This window comes from Pleurodeles waltl, chromosome 3_1 (assembly GCF_031143425.1).
Source record: "Pleurodeles waltl isolate 20211129_DDA chromosome 3_1, aPleWal1.hap1.20221129, whole genome shotgun sequence".
Lineage (NCBI taxonomy): Eukaryota > Metazoa > Chordata > Amphibia > Caudata > Salamandridae > Pleurodeles > Pleurodeles waltl.
In genome coordinates this window covers 289,108,168-289,126,955 of record NC_090440.1, presented here as the reverse complement: position 1 = coordinate 289,126,955, position 18,788 = coordinate 289,108,168, and the positions used below count along the sequence as shown (strand labels likewise).

The window sequence follows — 18,788 nt, the reverse complement described above, 5'->3', positions numbered from 1 at the left end:
TCCAGAACCAGTGGAGAAAGGCATCCACTACCCCAGTCCTTGGCAGGATGAAGCACTCTGGGCACCAATCCCCCTCCAGAACCAGTGGAGACTGTTATCCACTTGAGAGATTGTGGCTTTGCACTCCCCAGGATAAAGCAGTGGGCAACCCACCCACTTGAGAGACTGTGGTTTTGCACTCCCCAGGATAGAGCAGTGGGCAACCCACCCACTTGAGAGACTTGAGAGACTCTGGCTTTGCACTCCCCAGGATAGAGCAGTGGGCAACCCACCCACTTGAGAGACTTGAGGGACTGTGGCTTTGCACTCCCCAGGATAGAGCAGTGGGCAACCCACCCACTTGAGAGACTGTGGCTTTGAACTCCCCAGGATACAGCAGTGGGCATGGGGCCTCCTCGTGGAGCTGGCGTCGTGCACTCATCCGGCTGAGGTGCCCCCCTTCCCTTCCCCCTGAGGTGCCTGTTTAATTTCGATCTGATGCCCCAGCAGTGTTCTCTCCGTTTGGAGTCTGGTTTCAAGTGTGGGCCTCACCCATACATTTTGGGCCCAGCGGTCCACGGACTATGAATGGTGCACTATCCGGACTTGTGTAGTTGGTGTACATAATTGTTTATACTGTATTTCATGTTTTGACTAATGGATTTTTATTTATTACAATAGTTCAACTCATTTCCTTTTGTCCTTGCGTTCTTTCAGGGTGGTGGGGGGTGTAAATGTGATGTTGCAGCATGTTTGTGTGTGTATGGTGTTGTGGGTGGGGGTGTTGCGTGTGTCACTCTCTTTTCCCTCCCCCCTCCCCTGTGTTGTAGGTGCAGTACTCACCGTGGTCGTCGCTGCCATCTTTCGTGCTCCTGGTAGAGGAGCAGGAATACTATCGCAGGGAGTATTTGGAGTTCAGGCTCCAAGGCGTCCTGGTTCCTCGTGGAATGTGTAGGTGAGTGTTTTCCCTTCCAAGTCCTGTTTCCGCCGTGTTTTTGTCCCGTGTTGGTTCCGCCCCGGAAAAGGTGGCGGAATGGCCTCTCATAGTAGTGTGGGCGGTACATTGTCTTCTGCCTGTCTGTTGGCGGTGACCACCGCAGTGTTTGTTTCTATCGCCGTGGCGGTCAGAGTGTTAAAGTGGCTGTATATGTTGGCGGTCTCCGCCATGGTCGTGATTCCATTTTGTTTTTACAGCCAGCCTGTTGGCGGTCTTACCGCCGCTTTAACACCGACTGCCAGGGTTGTAATGAGGGCCAATCTGACAATGTGGCCCCTGCCCTTATGCACTACCAACAACAGAAAAAGTCACTATCCTTTGTTTAGGTAACTGGTTTATAAGCTAAAAACAGAGTAAAGTCTTTTCTCTTCTTTGAGGAAGGAAACATTGGCAACTCATAATGAGAAGGAATTAGAATCTCCAAGCCCACGCCATTCTTAAAAAGATTTCAATATGCAAGACAGAATTTCTGTGAAACGTTGACAATAAATTGTCTGCTAGGATCAGTTCAAGCAACTCATCCACCACATACATGCCATACACTGCTACTAGAATATATTCTTCCACCAAATGAGCTTACAGTTACGCTAAGATTTAGTCATGAATTTAGGAAGAGTTAGACATTTGACATCTGAAGGCAGTTTGAGGTGATCAGGGTTGTCTGTGAATGCAGTTGTTCATAATAGTTGTCAAACTGGTAAAAGAAATATATTGGATCCTAAACTAGGGCATGTTAAGTTAATTTTGCTGCAGGTTGTGAATAAGCCAAAAGCCTAGAATGTGTTTGGCACGTTTTCAGTTCCTATTGTTTACAGTAATTTCATCATTTTAAACCTTTGCTTAAGTTTCTTACTGTAGGCATTCCTTAGTCTTAGTTAGTTCTGCGGATGTCTTTGCCAAACATTTTGCCTTATGTAAATTTTCAAAGCTGTAAACGTTCACTCTAACTTATTCTAATTTTCCCAAAATCCCTTTAGTTATCTATTGAGGGATGTTTTAGTGAATGTCAAAATATGCTATTAGAAGTCTGATTTGATTACCACTGCAAGTTTCACCAAGGGTCAGGAAAAGTTTGCGCGCAATTAAGGAAATTTGGTTTAACAGTAGAGAACACAGAGTTAGAAGACTGCCCGATCCCTCTTTCAGTTTGACTGTTTGCAACTCATTAAGATTAAATATGTCGCTATAGTGTGCCACCTAATCAAGCTACTATTAAGCTTTTAGGCTGATGTCTAAAAGAAAACAAATCCACATTCAAAGCAATATATCAGGATTTGTTCTAAGTCTCCTGCTCAAAGCTCCCAGAACAGGCAGGAAGAGCTGTTGTAGCTACCTTAGTGATGTCTGAGATCCTTTTCGAACCACTGTGGAGAGATCAGCTATTAAGGAACTTCAATTACATTACTACTGATAAAAAGAAGCATGACTTCAAAGGCCTTAACATCATAGAAGCTAAAGCTATCTGACTGTTTACCATCATAACTGAAGTGGAAGCATTCAACATTAAGCTATTTGATGATTAAGAGAGGTGCACATTTTGAATACACGGAGTTTAGCTGGCTACAAGAGTGACAGTGCCCATTAATTGGGGCTATTGACCTCCCTATGATACATTCATCTAATTTTGAAATTGACTGGCATATGCCTGTAGGAGAAATAGGTTTATGACGTACGTGGATGTCCAAAGATGTTTAATAAGATCACAGACTTTGGAGTCGTGTAACGGGCCCTAAGCTGATTCTCAATAGTTTGAACGTATTGAGAGTGTGCTTTGTTTGATATGTATTGAGGTAAAGATGTTTTCTATATCTGTATAGGTTATTTGCTATCCTGCATGCATGTGTGAAAAATGGTAAGCAGGGGAGGAAAATGATCAATTTTAAAAAGTACTATAGTACTATGCCTAATTGCTTTCCATTGTTTCATGTTGGTTATCTTTCTGCACATCCAATTATTGCCCACTGTGTATTTTTCTTTCTCAGAAACCCCCCCAAAAATAGGGTTGAAAATACACTCAGCATTCAGGTATATGCTGTTGAAGGTCGCTGTTGAGGCAATAATGTCCTATGACTTTCTGACTTCGATGAGACCTCTGCTGAGGACTTTAAGTTGAGTTGGACATCTCACTCCATGGTAAAAATAACTTTACCTTGATACATTTTAGTTGCCTGCTGATACAGAGGAGAGGCTTTGTTGCTTCTGTCATGGAAAACTCAGAAACAGATAATGTTATGCCTCGCCCACAAAACGTTCAGAGGAAAAGGTGCACTTAATCCTGACACCTCCACAAAACACCAAAGAGGCCCACATCATTTATTTTTACCGATCAAACATCTTGCAGAAGCTTCTCGTTCCAATAGAATAATCAAGGGATAATGATTGTCTGGTTTGAGTATATGCAGAGGCTTCAAATACCAGTTTAATTTTGCCCTGTACTTTTGTAAGCATAGCATGATCACCGTTTAAGAGCCCAGAGGTAGATTCTGTAATGGTGTTTGATATGTATAGTCACCTGAATGTCACCTGAATGTCAGATTAGCTTTAGGATCTAGAACTAGAAAAGGCAAGAATTTCTCTAGAAATATATCTACACATCCCTACACGGTTTCCATTGGCAGATAGCTTAAAACAGTGTTTACTCTAGAACTATTCTCCAAATCAGGCAGTTGTGTCAAACAAAAAAACCTACTAACAGTATTCTGTAGCTGCCATACTCTGTTTTACCAAAGCAGTGTGCATCCTATATTTTTCAACATCTTCCTTGAATACTGACTCATTCAGATCAAATACTGAAGCTCTCCATGCCAGCTTTACAGGTGGCTGAACTACAGAAAATGTTGCCATTTCAAAAGGGGATGTAGCTGGCTGGGACTACCACTGGAACTGACACTGGAGAAGGTCCTGTAGGCCAATTATGACACCGTACTGCAGGCAATGGAGCAGCATCTTCAGGCATGGTAAGTGGGTGGATCGTCTTGGTGTGGTAGAGCAGCTGAAGCCAACATGGTGATCCTCCCCAGAATATCTTTCGACTCCCAATCTCTCGGGCTGCTGGTACCAACCTTAGCACTACTGGGGTTAAAGACTAATCAATGAATATGTGTGGCTGGGGCATAACTAACCAAAACCTTCATGCAAAAACCCTCTCAAGCTACTTAGCCTCCTGGACAATAACCGTTATTGGAAGTTGTTGCAGTTGCCCAATATAATGGAAGGGGAGAGAAAAGTCTGAAAATCTTTGGCACTTTGTGGGACAACTTATAGCAAGAATACACAAAGAAAAGTCCCTGGCTACCAAGGATGCATAGGGTTTGGTGACTACGAGATAACTAGGGCAACTCTGGTAGTATGGAACAAAGCGGTGGTGAAACAAGCCCTGACTATTTTTCCCTCACCAGTAAGACACCTGTTGAGAAACCCAGACTTTGCCCCAGCAGCCAGAGTGAGGTTGTTCAGTGAATGAAGAAAACAATCCAGAGACTGCTGACACACACACTACAAGGACTGGCTAACAAACAAACCCATCCATTACATTCCCACAGTGACAAAGTAATTGGCCTGGCAGTATGTTCAGCAACAAACGTTCTCACCTCTCCGTGGGGGAGACAAAGAATCCCTGACCACAGAGAATGTTGTACAGGATATATGAGATACGGAGGATGGAAAAAGGGTGGTTCTATTATTGGGAATTCAAAATCAACTTTTGGGCTGTCCACAAGTTCAAAAGCACACTTCACTTAGTTGCACTAACCTGCACACTGTTCATCAAGGAGCACCTGAAAGTGTCAGAAAATACACAAAAATGTGGGGTAGTGTATCCCTCGGCACCACGTTTATAATCATAGAAAATTTGGATGAAATGTTTTTGCAATCTTCCAATAAAGAAAAATCATGCACCATATTACAGTGTAATTTGTTTTTGGACACTTTTCTGTGGTCCTCTAAATGATGTAGTCCATTTGGCTTTTATAGCAATACCCTGATACTGCCCTCCTCTAAATTAGGCCCACAGTTTGCACTTCCTCTTCTGCACAATTACATTTCAGGCTTCTTATTTCACTATCTTTTCACTGCGTTCACTCACTCAGAGTACTGTAGTGCTGAACTCTAAGTTTCAGAAAAATGCATTAAAATAATCTATTGATGCGATAACCCTGTGCCTCGTCCTTGTTTGGAAGCCCTTTCATGAGAAATTATTCAATACTACCCAAAATCTGCCACAGAAAATCTACCTGCATACATTATGGACTAGGAAAATGCAAGGTCAAAACAAGCAACAGTTATCGATTTTTAAGAAATTTGGATCTGGGTTTGTACATACACATTGGGTGTCTGATAAAAGCACAAAAATTTCCCTTACATTACAAACACGCCCAGGGACTTGATTTCCAGAAACGTTAAGTCTTGAGTTCAATTCTTCTGCAAGATGAATCTGCATATCAACACTGGTTTGCAGAGAGGGTGACTGAGGGTTGTGGTTGCTGTACATTGTTGCTTCATCTTCTGTTATAATTTCCCAACTCTACAAAAATACATCAATAATCTTGGTGTAATTAGATTCATATATTCAAGAAAAAGCAGGAAGAGTGGAAATCCTCAAAGCATTACCATGATCACAATGATTCTGGATTTTACCTCAGGGGAATCTCCTCTTTCTGTGCTTTCAATTTCTTCTGAAATTTGCCTCCGAGTTGTAAATGCACGCCGAGCCTCCAAATCTGTGCTCCCAGATTCATCTCCATTGGTGCTGTCACTGTATAAAAACAAAAGAAGAAAGTATAGGGACTGAATAAGTAATCTGTTCTAGATGCACTCAAATACAGTACATAATCTTTGTTGAAATCCCAAAAAAATTGACTTGAATTCTAAAACCAGTGTTGGTTGAGAGCTAGCAAGGTTGGGACCCCCACCCTCTCCTGCAAAACACACACATTCACATTTTATATCATTGAAAAGCATGCCCTGTATGTACTTATAAAAACAAGAATCAGTGAACACGTTGATGGGCATGAGAATAAGGTATCTCTGCATATGTATGACACATTTACAAATTCAAACGAAATTGCATCGCCGTTGTTAGATTCCTCCATCGAGAACTCTCCATTGACCCCAGCACGAAGGTATTTGGTCAGGCTGCCTGTGACCCAGGCCTGAACGTTGTTAACTGACAGGTCACAGGTGCGATAACATTTAACCGACATGCACACAGAACATCTTAGATTAGGGACCCACAGATAGGCTATACTGCAACAGTCCCAGGAGATTGGCCCCAAAAAAGCACATACGCCAGAGGGACACAGACATTGCAAAAACACCATAAAGTCAGACGCCGCATGTAGTTAGGTACACCCAGCTAATCAGGATGCAACACACACAGCACACGAGATACCCAAGCGACCCTCAGGCCAGACTTCTGGACAAGAACTCGCCAGGTCAGGATCCACCTGAACTCGCTCTCCAGAATTTATGCTCATGACTCAAGGGCAGCTGTTCTCATTTTATGGTCCCCGAGAACAGTATAAAATGTGTTCAAAACTGATGTACTTTGAGAGACAGTCCTCACACTCGATTCTGTAAGTGCTCTCCCACCATAATGTTTGATTAAACAAACTGTTTTCTGCTCTGCCGGGTGTCTCTTGTCTTTTGTTTTTTAGGATAAAATCTCATTCAAACAACATTTTGATGAGCCAGTCAGGAGAGACTGGCATCTTGGACCCGACTGCAGCCGAAGGAATAGGACCCCACCAGGATGGATTCACATTTGCGCAACAAGGAAAGTGAGCTGACACCGCAATTGATTGAAAGTTCTGATGAATCCACGGGGTGGGGGTTCCTCCTGAAGCCGCCGTCAAAATGGTAAGAGACCACATCTGATCCTTAATCCTAGCATTTGGCGCCCAGCAAATTAAGAAACCATAACCCGCGGGAGTCACCTTTTAGATAGTCAGCATTAGGGAGGGTGACTCTTGTTTTATATTGTATTGATTGCTGACCGCCTGGACTGCTGGGCGTGATGCAGCAGAACGCATGGGCTCTGGAAGTGAGATAGAGCAGAGATCTATGTTTCAAGATGTATCTATTACAGATGTATGTCGAAACAACGCCTGCCGGAACAACGAATGCCTGAACAACGAGGTCGGAACAACAACCTCGTTGTTACCACTAATGCCTTTACCACGAATGCCTTAACAACGATTTTTCGTTGTAAAGGCATTCCTGGTAAAGGCATTAGTGATAGGCATCCATTGTTCCTGCATGCGTCCCCCAGGCCCCCCACCCCTAAAAATTACTGCAAACCCTCCCTCCCCCCCCTAAAACCACTCGCACCCTTGCCCCTAAAACTACCCAGCCCCTAAAACTGACCCCCACCCTACCCCCAAAACCTAAAACAACCCCAACCCCCACTCCATCCTTGAAACCTAAAGTACCCCCACCACTAAAACTATTCAGAGCCCCCCACCCTGCCCCTAAACCCCCCAACCCGCCCCTAACATTACCCGACCCCCCAACCCACCCCTAAAACATAAAACCCCAACCCTGCCCCTAAAACTGCCCCCCACTCTACCCCCAAAACCTAAAACAACCCCAACCCCCACCCCAAAACTACTCCAAGCCCCCCACCCTGCCCCTAAACCTAAACTCCCCCAACTCCCACCCCGCCCCTAAAATTACCCGACCCCCCAACCCACCCCTAAAACCTAAAACCCCACCCCTGCCCCTAAACCAGAAAATTCCCTGACCCCCTTCCCCAGGCCCTAAACCTAAAACCCCGACCCCCCACCCCTGTCCCCCAAACCAGAAAATACCCCAACCCCCCACCCCGGCCCTAAACCTTAAACCCTGACCCTCCACCCCCGCCCCCAAACCAGAAAATACCCCGACCCCCCAGCCCGGACCTAAACCTTAAACCCCAACCCCCACCTCTGCCCCCAAACCAGAAAATACCCTGACCCCTGGCCCTAAACCTTAAAACCCGACCCCCCCCATCCCCGGCCCCAAACCAGAAAATACCCTATCCCTCCACCCCCGGCCCTAAACCTTAAACCCGACCCCCCACCCGCGCCCCCAAACCAGAAAATACCCCAACCCCCAACCTAAACCTTAAACCCCGACCCCCCACCGCACCCCCGCACCAGAAAAAACCCGACCCCCCACCCTAAACTTTAAACCCCTTCCCCAAACCAGAAAATACTCCGATCCCCCACCCCCGCCCCAAAAACTAAAACCCCGACTCCCCGCCCCACTTACCTGAGCCGCCTCCTCGTCACGTCGTCCTCCTCAGCCGACTCCCTTGTTTGTGCCTTAACCACGCATGTGCGTTGTTCAGCACATGCGTCGTTAAGGCACAAAACAACGAAGTCGTGGTTAAGGAAAGCGTTGTTCCGCTTTCCTTAACCAGGACTTCGTTGTTTAGGAATCAGCGTTGAAGGTGTTTCCCGTCTATTACACATAGGCTCTAGGTGTAGTATAGGGCCCACATCTCAATCTTAGGCTAAGGAGGTTATCTCAACACTATCGGTTTCTTAACACTGTTAGTGTCTGAAAGAAGTGAGAGGTGTGTTCGCTTGGACCACTGGGCATTACACAGACGGTACACAGGACCCCTGGGTGTGACATAGGTGGAATTCCGACGTTAGGAAACTAGAACGATTGGAATCCTGGAGAGTAGGCATCGCTTATGTTTTTGCCAAGAAAGGGTATATAATCATAAAAGGTAGTTATTTTTTTCTCTAAGCAAATTGTTATAATCCTCCCCCCTCCCCGAGCTGGTATTGATTAGATTTTCGGACTCCCCTGATACCACACAGCGCAGATCTTCCTTTAGTCACGGGATAACCTGCATTAGGAGTGGGGAGGGCTAAAACTTAACAGACAGGCCGCTCCCCTGTTTCCTTTGCATGGGTCTAGTCTGCTAAACACCTCTATCAAGTAGAATAGTGTTGCTTTGATATTGTGATGCTGGTAGACCAAAGTGACTGTGTTTGTCCTAAATTTTGAATACTGTGTTTTTGTGTGTCAAGAAAACTGATAATTCACACAAAATTGTTGTTCAATACCAAAGTTATGCTCGCTATTTTGTCAACAAATTTTCAATATTGCAGTGAATTAACAATTGCACTTTTTATAGGCGTTTGAATATTCATGCGTTGTTTGTAAATGTTTGTTTTGATGCATCTGTGAATAACATTGATAGTTTTAAGCTCACTGAATGCCAGTGTGTATCTATCCTCCCCGACCGGATTAGAGTTGGTAAAACCCCTTGAAACTATTTCCCACTACCAGAATAGATCTAGTAACATCTGTACATATCCCCCCTACACAGGAGAGTTTCCTTTTTAAAAGGAATAGCAAAGCCTGTAAAAATACACAAAGGAAGATAGACCGCATGTGACTAGATCCCCTAAAAGATGTAATAGCGAAAGAGTAAAAAGGTACCTAAAGAAAAAGAGACTACCCAACTCCCACCATGGGGACCCCTCTAGAGCACATGAAGAATTAGTTCCCTGCTCAGACAAGGAAACTTATCAAGTCCTGCCATGAGTTCCACAAGCACACCAAGGTGCGCACATACGCTTGGCCTAAAGAGGGAACCTTCAACACCAATGTAAATGAGCATATTAAAACTTGTATACAGGACAGAAGAGGGACAAACTGAAAGCATTATTAGAGATACAGGCCATCTTTGAGGTGGCCCAGGCCGATAACCTCGACCCATCTTCATCAGACAAGACATCCGCACCTCTCCTGCCTTATGTAAGCATGGAAGTGCTTTCCCCAATGCCTGCTACCCCTGCACTGGGGTACAGTAATCAACCCATCGAAGGAGCACAAGGGCCCCCAACTAGACAACAGGTGACCAAATCTAGGCATGGTGGACCAACGGGCTGATGTAGGATGATTAATGGCTGAAACCATGAAACAAGGGAGAGACCATCACAGATTTCCTGGAGAGGATGAGAGAATGGCAGAGACAAGAGACAGGTCAACACTGGACTGATACAGGCCCTCAAGGTCATCTTTTTCTATAATGGCCTCAAAAGGGGACTGTCCGCCGATATACAAAGTGGTTTGGACAGCATAGTAGGGCTGGACACCAAGTTCTGGCAGGAGAACCAAGCACTGATACTACACGTCAACAAATGAAAACAGGAAAATGAAAGGGAAATAAAAGAGCAAGCCCAGGCGGACAGCGCTAAGCTGGTCCAACAGAAGCTGAGGAAGACTGCCCTGGAGTGGGCTGTGTTGGCCGCAATCATCCAAATGGCACCAATCATGAAGAGCGCTCCATTACACAACCCCAGAGGTCTCCAAGGCAGCTACAATGATGGAGAGCACAGTGCTTGGCAGCATCCAAATTCCATACAATGCAATTTTTGTAGAAATCATCCACACCCCAACCCTGGTCATCCCTGGAGAAGATTTATCTTAACTGTATCAACACCTGCTAAGTAAGAAAACAACAGTGTTGCATCTGGCTTGAAGGAAAAGAACTGACTGTTTGGGCTGGGCTCATTCCCAAAGAGTTCAGACTGTCCCCCAACGCCCACGTATCGGCAGGAGGGTCCATACCGTTCTTTACCTTGCAGACTAAAGCTAATGCCCACTGATTGCAAATAACCCAGTGTGAAATGCTTAAAATTATGAACTATACTGAGCTTGGCCTTAATGCGGGATAATGTGGGAAAATGGTTCCACGCCTTGGCAGCTACAACTGTGCCTCCACAGCCCTGCCTTTTAAAATGGGGACCATCACTAGACCAGCATTACTGGACCGAAGTAGTCACGCTGGAAAATATTCCATCACCCTCTCACTGAAGTATCTTAGCCCCTTGTTATAAAAGCCTTGGTGGACCAAAGTCAAACCTTTAAAGATTATGCGTTGCCGCAATGGCAAACAGTGTAGTTTGTTTGAAAAGCGGACACCCCTCAACGCAATTAAGGATTTTAAACAAAAGGTACACAGCCATGGTCTGCATCACTTGTAATTGTTTGATTAAATAATCTAGCAGAGCACTGGCATAGTCCAAACTAGAAATAATCCGTAATCTCACTACTATCCCCTTAGCATAGTGTGGGAGATATTGTAAGAATGTTTTTAGCATATGCAAGATCCAGAAGCAAGATTTGACTACAGCTGACACCTGAACCCCAAATGAAAGTCGGGTGTCAATTATGACCCCAATGTTTCTTGCCACCGTCGGGGGTAAAGGTGGGGGAGGAGCAATCTTGGGCCATGCTCCAGCCCACCCCGGAAAAGGATCACAACCAAAGAGTAAGCCTTCTGTCTTATCTGGGTTGTATTGCAACTTATTGACTCTCAACCAGTCCAACACTGCCATCACACAACATGCAAAACCATCTTTGGCCTCTGCTGAGTCCCTATCATACATGTGCTGGAGTTGAGTGTCTTCGGCATATGAGATGACTCTGATATTATGTTTCCACCATCAATGCCAAGGGTGCTAGATATTTAAAAAAGAGTAGGGCTGAGGGAGGAGCCCTGCGGCACTCTCCATCCGAGACCCTTCTTGTCTGAGGCATATGCCTTTATCCAAGCTACCAGCTCCCGTTGCGCCAGAAAGGGGATCAGCCAGCCAAGCATCGAGTCCGTCACACCCAGGTGCTCACGCCTGTGCAGCAAGATGTTATGATCAACCGTGTCGAATGCTGCTGACAGGTCTAGTAGCACCATGGCAACATTGAGGCTTGAGTCCAAACTACATCTAATGGACCCCGACATCTTAAATAAGCATACCTCAATACTGTGTCGGGCTCTAAATCTCGATTGAGAGGGTTAAAGCAGATTGTTCTCGTCCAAGAAAGTGGTAAGTTGTTGGTTTACCAGTCTTTCTATGATATTAGCCGCCACTGGAAGAAGGGAAACAGGTCTGAAATTAGCCAGGGAATATGGGTCTACATTTAAGGGGGATGACATTAGTTTGCTTCCACTCCTTCTGAAGTATCCCTGCATGAAGAAAGTAACTAAACAGATCATGGTAAACTGGGCCAATAATATCTGCTATAATTTAAATGTGATGGGAATGGGGTCCGAAGACGCTCCTGATTTACAATTTGAGCAGGCGGAAACCACCTGATCGACAAGCAGAACCAGAAACTATGACAATTTAGGACCACGAGGACTGACATCTAGCCTTACCAACGCCGATGAAGCAAAGAAGTGTTGTGACCCAGAAATATTGGACTGGATTTTCAGGATCTTATCCTCAAAACAATCACACAAAATAAAAAATCAGTCAAAGAAAGCGCCTGGCTAGCCGCAAGTGTGGAAGAAAACGCTTTCGGATTAGTAAACAATGTGAAAATTTCAAAAATCTCCTTGCTATCATTTTCTGCTTCTTTAAAACATTGTGTATAAAACATGCCATGGGCTCTCGATGTTTCTATGGTAGTTTCATAATGCCCTTCTATAAGTGACCTTATCCTGTATGAGAAGGATGTTAACTGTAAGCTTTGAATGTAGCTGTGTTGCAACAGGAATACTCCCTCCTTGGAATAAAGTGTGTTCCTGTGCCCGACTGCATGTAGATCTGCATGTGCATCTTTATCTAGTATACTGACTCCTATTTTGACCTGGTGTCACACTAACGCAAGCCAAGGCCTTCCCAAAACTAAGCGAGGTCTGGGGCCTCTCCTGTAGCCTGAAGGGATGCATCAAGCGTGCCCTCGTAGAAGACAGAGGAGTACGGTCCCTGCCCTGAGTGTGGTACAATATGGTGGCAGAGGCATTCCATGTTTTGAAATTCATAGTGTGACCACACCTTTTTGTATGACTTAGTGAGAGAGGGGCTTACTGGCCCTCTTGTATAAACGTATGCTGGCTTGTTATACCCAGAACCTAGTGCTGATATCCTGTGTGCATGTCAAGTAATTATAGTGTCCATGTAGCATATATGCAGGAGAAGGACACTGTGTGTGAGTCCTAAAAGCTAGTGGAGTGGACTTCATTGTAGATGCCCCTGGTTTACCATGGCACACAATGAGAAGATGCCAGCCTTTCCAGACATTGTAAGTGTATAGTCAGCATTTCAATGGCTAGAGGGTGGAGATTCAGACAATGTGGTGAGGTAGATGGAAACAGAACTACCTTCAGAAAGTCTATGTAAACATCGTAAGCAAGGGTCTGGTCATTAGTTTTTCCTGTCCACTACCATTTGCTAAATCTTCGTCCTATAGCTTTGCTTCCCTTGCTGGCTAAAATATTTGAGAAATGTATCAACAAAGAACTGGTCAATTTTCTGCCAGTTTCAGAGGGTTTTGATACGTCTCAACATGGATTTTGGAAATTCCATAGCACTGAATCAGCCCTCATCTCCCTATCTGATAATATTCGGAGGTTGGTTGATGACGGACAGGGTGTTGTGCTGGTTCTACTAGACCTTTCTGCGGCGCTTGACACCATTGCCCCCCACATCCTGTTAGAACGCCTACATTATATGGGGATCAGGGACCAGGCTCTGAAGCTGCTCAAGTCCTTCCTCACGGACAGGTGGTCTACCGTAAGTTGCGGAGACTTTAGGTCCCCGGCTACCTGCTGCCCTGTGGGGTCCCTCAGCGATCCTCACTTAGCCCCACTTTGTTTAATGTTTATGTGGCCCCTCTGGCAGAACTTATACGTTCTTTTGGTTTCACCCCCACCTTATATGCAGACGACACACAGATTATTATTCCTATCAACAATGATGGGGAGATAGTCGCGGGTCGGTTTAACACCTGTATGTCAGCGGTAAGCAGTTGGATGAAGGCCAACTGGCTGAAATTGAACTGTGAGAAGACAAAAGTTCTCTGTTTTGGGACAAGTAAGGCACTATGGTCCCCTAGTTGGTGGCCTAAAGAGTGCGGCACTCTGCCCCTACCGGGTTCCACATCCAGAAACCTAGGATTTCTTTTCGACGATCATTTGTCTTTCCAACCCCAAGTTAATCTGACTATAAAAACCTGCTTGTGGACGTTGAGGAAGCGGAAGAAAATGTTCACGTTTCTAACTAAAGAATGGAGAATGACGGCTACTTTGGCGTTGGTCGGATCCAGATTGGACTATGGTAATGCCCTTCTGCTTAACTTGGATAACAAATCTCTTAAAAGACTGCAGCTGATACAGAACACAGCTGCTAGACTAATTCTGAATCTGCCACGATCTGCCTCTGCTAAGGAAAGCCTTAAAAATCTTCATTGGCTTCCAATAGCCCAACGGATATCCTTTAAGGCGCTCTATATTTCCCATAAAGCCGTGCACGGGATTGGGCCCAAGTATCTTACTACTAAACTTCATTGGCACCGACCCACACGGTTGCTGTGGTCGGCCAATACCTTTCTCATCCAGGTGCCCCGCACTAAGAAGGTGAAGTGGGGGGATAAAGTCTTCACTATAGCGGCTGCGAGGACTTGGAATTCTCTTCCGCTGGAGCTGAGGAATGAGCATAACTATCTGATCTTTAGGAAACGGGTCAAGACTTGGCTGTTTCCTCGATAATTGTCTGATTTCTTTCTTTGACATTGCCGCTCTCCCTTAGTCAGCGCTTTGATGCCCCCGGGCCGGAATGCGCTCTACAAATACCTCCATACCTCATACCTAAAGGATAGAGGTGAAGGGGAACTTCAGTTTTTTGTTTTTCCAAGTGAAGAGGTTTCTGAACCAGGTGACTTCTTTTGTCTATCCATCAATACTGCCTCCGAGATTGACGACAGCCAGGTGCAGAACCCTCACACTTCATTGTGCTCATGTTGTGGGAGCTCTAATTTGGAGACAGACTCAGTGCTTCCTGGTGTGAGAAGCATCACTGTACACAAAGGCTATGAATGGTAAGAAACACGAAAGAGAACACCCACAAACAGGTTCTAACATCCGAGACTCTAGATCCACAATCTCTGCCTAGAAAATCTATAAAAGTAGGACCCAAATCACCTCACTTTGCTCCAGTTTCAAGGTCTTCATGACAATAGGGAAAGCACTGCAGAATAATTTTTTTTATAAATGTTTTTATTTCAAGTTTCCAGAAGAAAGGCATGTACAACAATAACAGTGCAACATTGCAACATTTTCCCACAGATGCAATACAAATTTTCCGTAAAACCAACACCAGGTTCACGTTGGCAGTGACCCATTATAGTGATATTATGGAAAATGACATAGCACCTTGTTGCACTCTCCACGAGTTGGGAGGTTCAATATATGATCTAACAGTGCGTCCTGGGGTCTTCTTCCAGATAATCCAAAGAGGAAACTCAGTAGGTGAGTTACGATCCTGGGGCTCAAAGTGGCTAAAAGGAGGATTGCGATAACTTGGTTCCGCCCTAGACCCCCTGCTCTTGTGGACTGGAAGGGGAACACGGTAGAGTGGGCGGGTGATGAAGAGGCTCACATGATGAGATCCCGCAGGGTTGAGCAGATGGTGGATGACTTTCTGGCTTGGAGTACCAGGAATCAAATACAAGTTAAGTCCCCAGTAGCAGAGTAGCCTGTGTAAGATGCTTGTTGGGTTTGCAGAAGGGGGACCCGGAGGAGGGATGCGAATAGTGATGGCTGATGTCCTGCAGCTATCCGGAAACTGCACACAATGACGCATTTCCAGATGATTCCTACTATTGTCTTGAGGCGTATATTACCCTATATTCTACTGTTTCTTGTTTCTGCCTAATAAAGTCCCTCCAACTGATCAAAGACCCTCTGCCACCCACGGGTCCTGCAGCTAGCAACAGAGGGCACCAGAGGGCTCCTCCCCCTCTGTTGTAGATTAATTTTGCACCTTGCTTGTGCACACATATTTTAGCTTAGGACTGCGGCCTATGCCCCCTTTACCTACATATGTGTTCGAATTTCCTTTTGTTTCATTTTAGCCTGCTTTCCAGCAGGGATGTTTCATTATTTCCTGATCAGCTGCGAAAGCGTTATTATTCCTGTGCACGACATTTTACCATGTATCTCGGTCCAAGGCTAACAAGAACAGTACATGATAATCCAGTTAGTATTGTTGCCACAAGAGAACGAAAACAGTCCAAAACTGAAGCACATTCCCACATCAGGCCTATTTCATGGACCAGAAATATGTTTCTTATAAAAACATTGTACAGGCCAAGAGAAATGAGGGTTGTCATTCTGGTCAGGATAAGCATCCATGTCATATGCCATTGTACTCCTGACCTCAGCTCTGTCTCTACAACCAGACAAGGAGACAGTGGGCAGAACCCTTTTTCCATTTAATGAGGGTGGGTGCTTCTCTCATGGACTAAGTACGGATAGTTTGGGCTACAAATGCTATACTCTCACTTAAGAGTTAGGGGTTAGGTAGAATTCCTATGTACATGCTATTCCAATATGCTTGGGTTGTTAATTTTCTTCTCACTGGTTGCAACAATCCTAATCCTATAATGCCTCATCATTCTAATAACTGCAGCTCATATATTTTATTGTATATTGCAGTAGTTTCAATAAATGTACTGAAAACCACCCTGCATCTTTTCTTTGGTCTACGTGTGTGAATGAGACCATTTGCTAATGAGAGAAAGTAGTGAGATTTGTCAACCACAACTTCCCTGAGAGGTCACAGTGTGGCATGCTTTCTATGTTTGGGTGAGGTGCTGCTAACTAGCCAAAAGGGTTGGGTGAACAGCTGCCAAGACAGTGGGGGACTGATTCAGTCACCCACAAGCGGCGGTGCTGCCGCCTTGAATCCAGCAGGAAGTCTTGTTCCAATAACAAGAGTCATACAATACCTCCAACCGTTCCACTATCTCTCCCCAGAGCTCAAGCTCCTGTTCTGCATTTTCAGCAGTTCTCACCCTTTTTAGCCTGAACTCCTCAGCTACCGCCCACTCCTCCAGGTCTGCCAGCCATTTGTAGATAGCTATACTTCACCTTGCTAATACCAGTTCCAGCAGAGCAAACCTATGCCCCTCATCTTCGTCCCTTCTTTGGGGTCTGTAAGAGACTACAGAGACCATGTCAGGGTGTTAGTTCAATCCAGGTGCCTGTGACCCCTGAAGTGTCTGAACCGCTTTTGCCCAAGAGGCGCCCACCCTATGGCATCCCCATGTCATGTGTAAAAAGTGAGCCAGGTCCCAATGCACCTAGTGCAGACTTCTGGCCAAGCCAGAAATATTCTGTGTAGGCGCTGCAGTGTAAGATAGGCACAGTGCAGGTAATAGCACTGCATAAGCCTAAATCACACATTGCTAGCGGTTTCCTTCACTTTAGCACATGCTCACTTTCACTCTTCATTCACAAGCTGTTCATCTAAGTCAATATTCCAATTAGTACGAACACCTGCCGTGCCAATAAGTCTGTCCCCCTTCAGCGCGGCATACAAACGGCCTCTACTGGATACAGTATCTAATATTGTGGTGAGTGTTTGCATCTCTTCCGGCTCCGCAGGGAAGGTCATCCAGATCTCCCGGAACATCAAGGAGACTTTGGCATATTGCAAAAAGTGGCTTGGTCCACCTGGAACAGAAGGCTAGCCTCATCTCAAGTAACAAAAGAGCGGTTCAGACAGAGGTCCCCTACTCTGTGACAGCCACTCACCCTCCTTTGGGTCACGTTCATTAACAACTATGTGCTGAAGGGGCATCAGCCACCAGAGAGGAGGCAGTCGAGAATATGGGGGTCTCCCCATTACACGTTTAACTGCTAGTTCCGAGACCTTTGCCACCTGCTGCACTATATATGGGCAGTCCGTGAGCACGCTCATGCATGTACAGGTGTTTGGGAAGGTCATCCTCCTCCACCAGTCTGGCCAGCATCTGTTTCTTCCCATTACTGCCCTCTGCACACGATAAAGCAGAGAACTGCAGTAACCGAGCCATATAATAAGGCTGCAGATCAGGAAGATCCAACGCACTCGTCAGGGTCCAGTTTCAGAATATTCAGTTTAACTCTACTTCTCTTGCCCAGCCACACCCAGGACACCCAGAGGCTATTCGGCTACGTAAACGTGGACCTCGGTTTTTCCACAAAAGCAATTCTACACCAGGTAGAGACATCAGAGAAGAAGGACCATCTTATTCAGGGCGATCTGCCCATCATAAAGACTGACAATGTGTTCAAAATTCTGTTGAAAGCTTGTAAATTGTCAATGACCTGAGCCATATGAAGGTCGTACTGTTGACTCGGAGCGTTCGTTATTTGAATACCTAAATACCATAACTTTCCAGTTTCCCAAGGAAGCTCCACCTCTGGAAGATCCGCTGTCGGCCAGTCCGCCAGTTCTGCCAAAGAGAATACTCAGCAGAATACTTAAAGGACTGATGCGTGACCAGGACTGGTGTTTTTTCTGAGCGCCAGTCTTCTAGGGATGAAGGGAAATCACTTCAAATTTCCACTTTCTACCAGAGGAGCAGAGCCTACCTAGTGGTTGAAGTAAGCAACCATGCCAACATGAATACAAATTTTATAGCAGTCTTTACGGGAAGGTTTTCTTTTTGTAGTATCATCAGGAAAGTGTCTTCCTGGATGCCTAGTATTTGGGACCAATTATTCTAAAGGCACTCCTGAAGAGTTCAAATGAGAAGCTGTGAAAGGGGAACAATAAAAAAGCTGTACGCTTTTCAACTCAGAAGAGTTAATATCTGTCTACCATTAGGGAAAAGGCATTTATGATTGACAGATGGTCGGCTGTCCTTCAAATGATTTACTTACGCTATCCCTATGCCCTAAATATTCCCCAAGTGCTGATTGGAGTAGATGTTGACTGGGTTTTAAGTGGAGTCCATAATTTTGAAGGATCTCTGAGCTCACATGAAAATCCTATGGGACAGTGCCATTTGAGTGAAATTGTGAAAACCTGGGTTAATTAAA

The 18,788-nt window shown here is 45.2% G+C and overlaps 1 protein-coding gene across 1 annotated transcript in view; it reads right to left on the bottom strand.

The window, feature by feature from the left end:
- The window catches only part of NEDD4 (NEDD4 E3 ubiquitin protein ligase), a 1,239,834-nt gene that overhangs the window by 784,961 nt on the left and 436,085 nt on the right, over positions 1 to 18,788 (bottom strand). Inside the window, exons 10-11 of the mRNA XM_069222425.1 lie at positions 5,612 to 5,729; positions 5,337 to 5,498 (exon numbers count right to left, since the gene is read on the bottom strand). Of these exons, the coding sequence (XP_069078526.1) occupies positions 5,337 to 5,498; positions 5,612 to 5,729 (280 nt within the window). The remainder of the gene's footprint in view (positions 1 to 5,336; positions 5,499 to 5,611; positions 5,730 to 18,788) is intronic.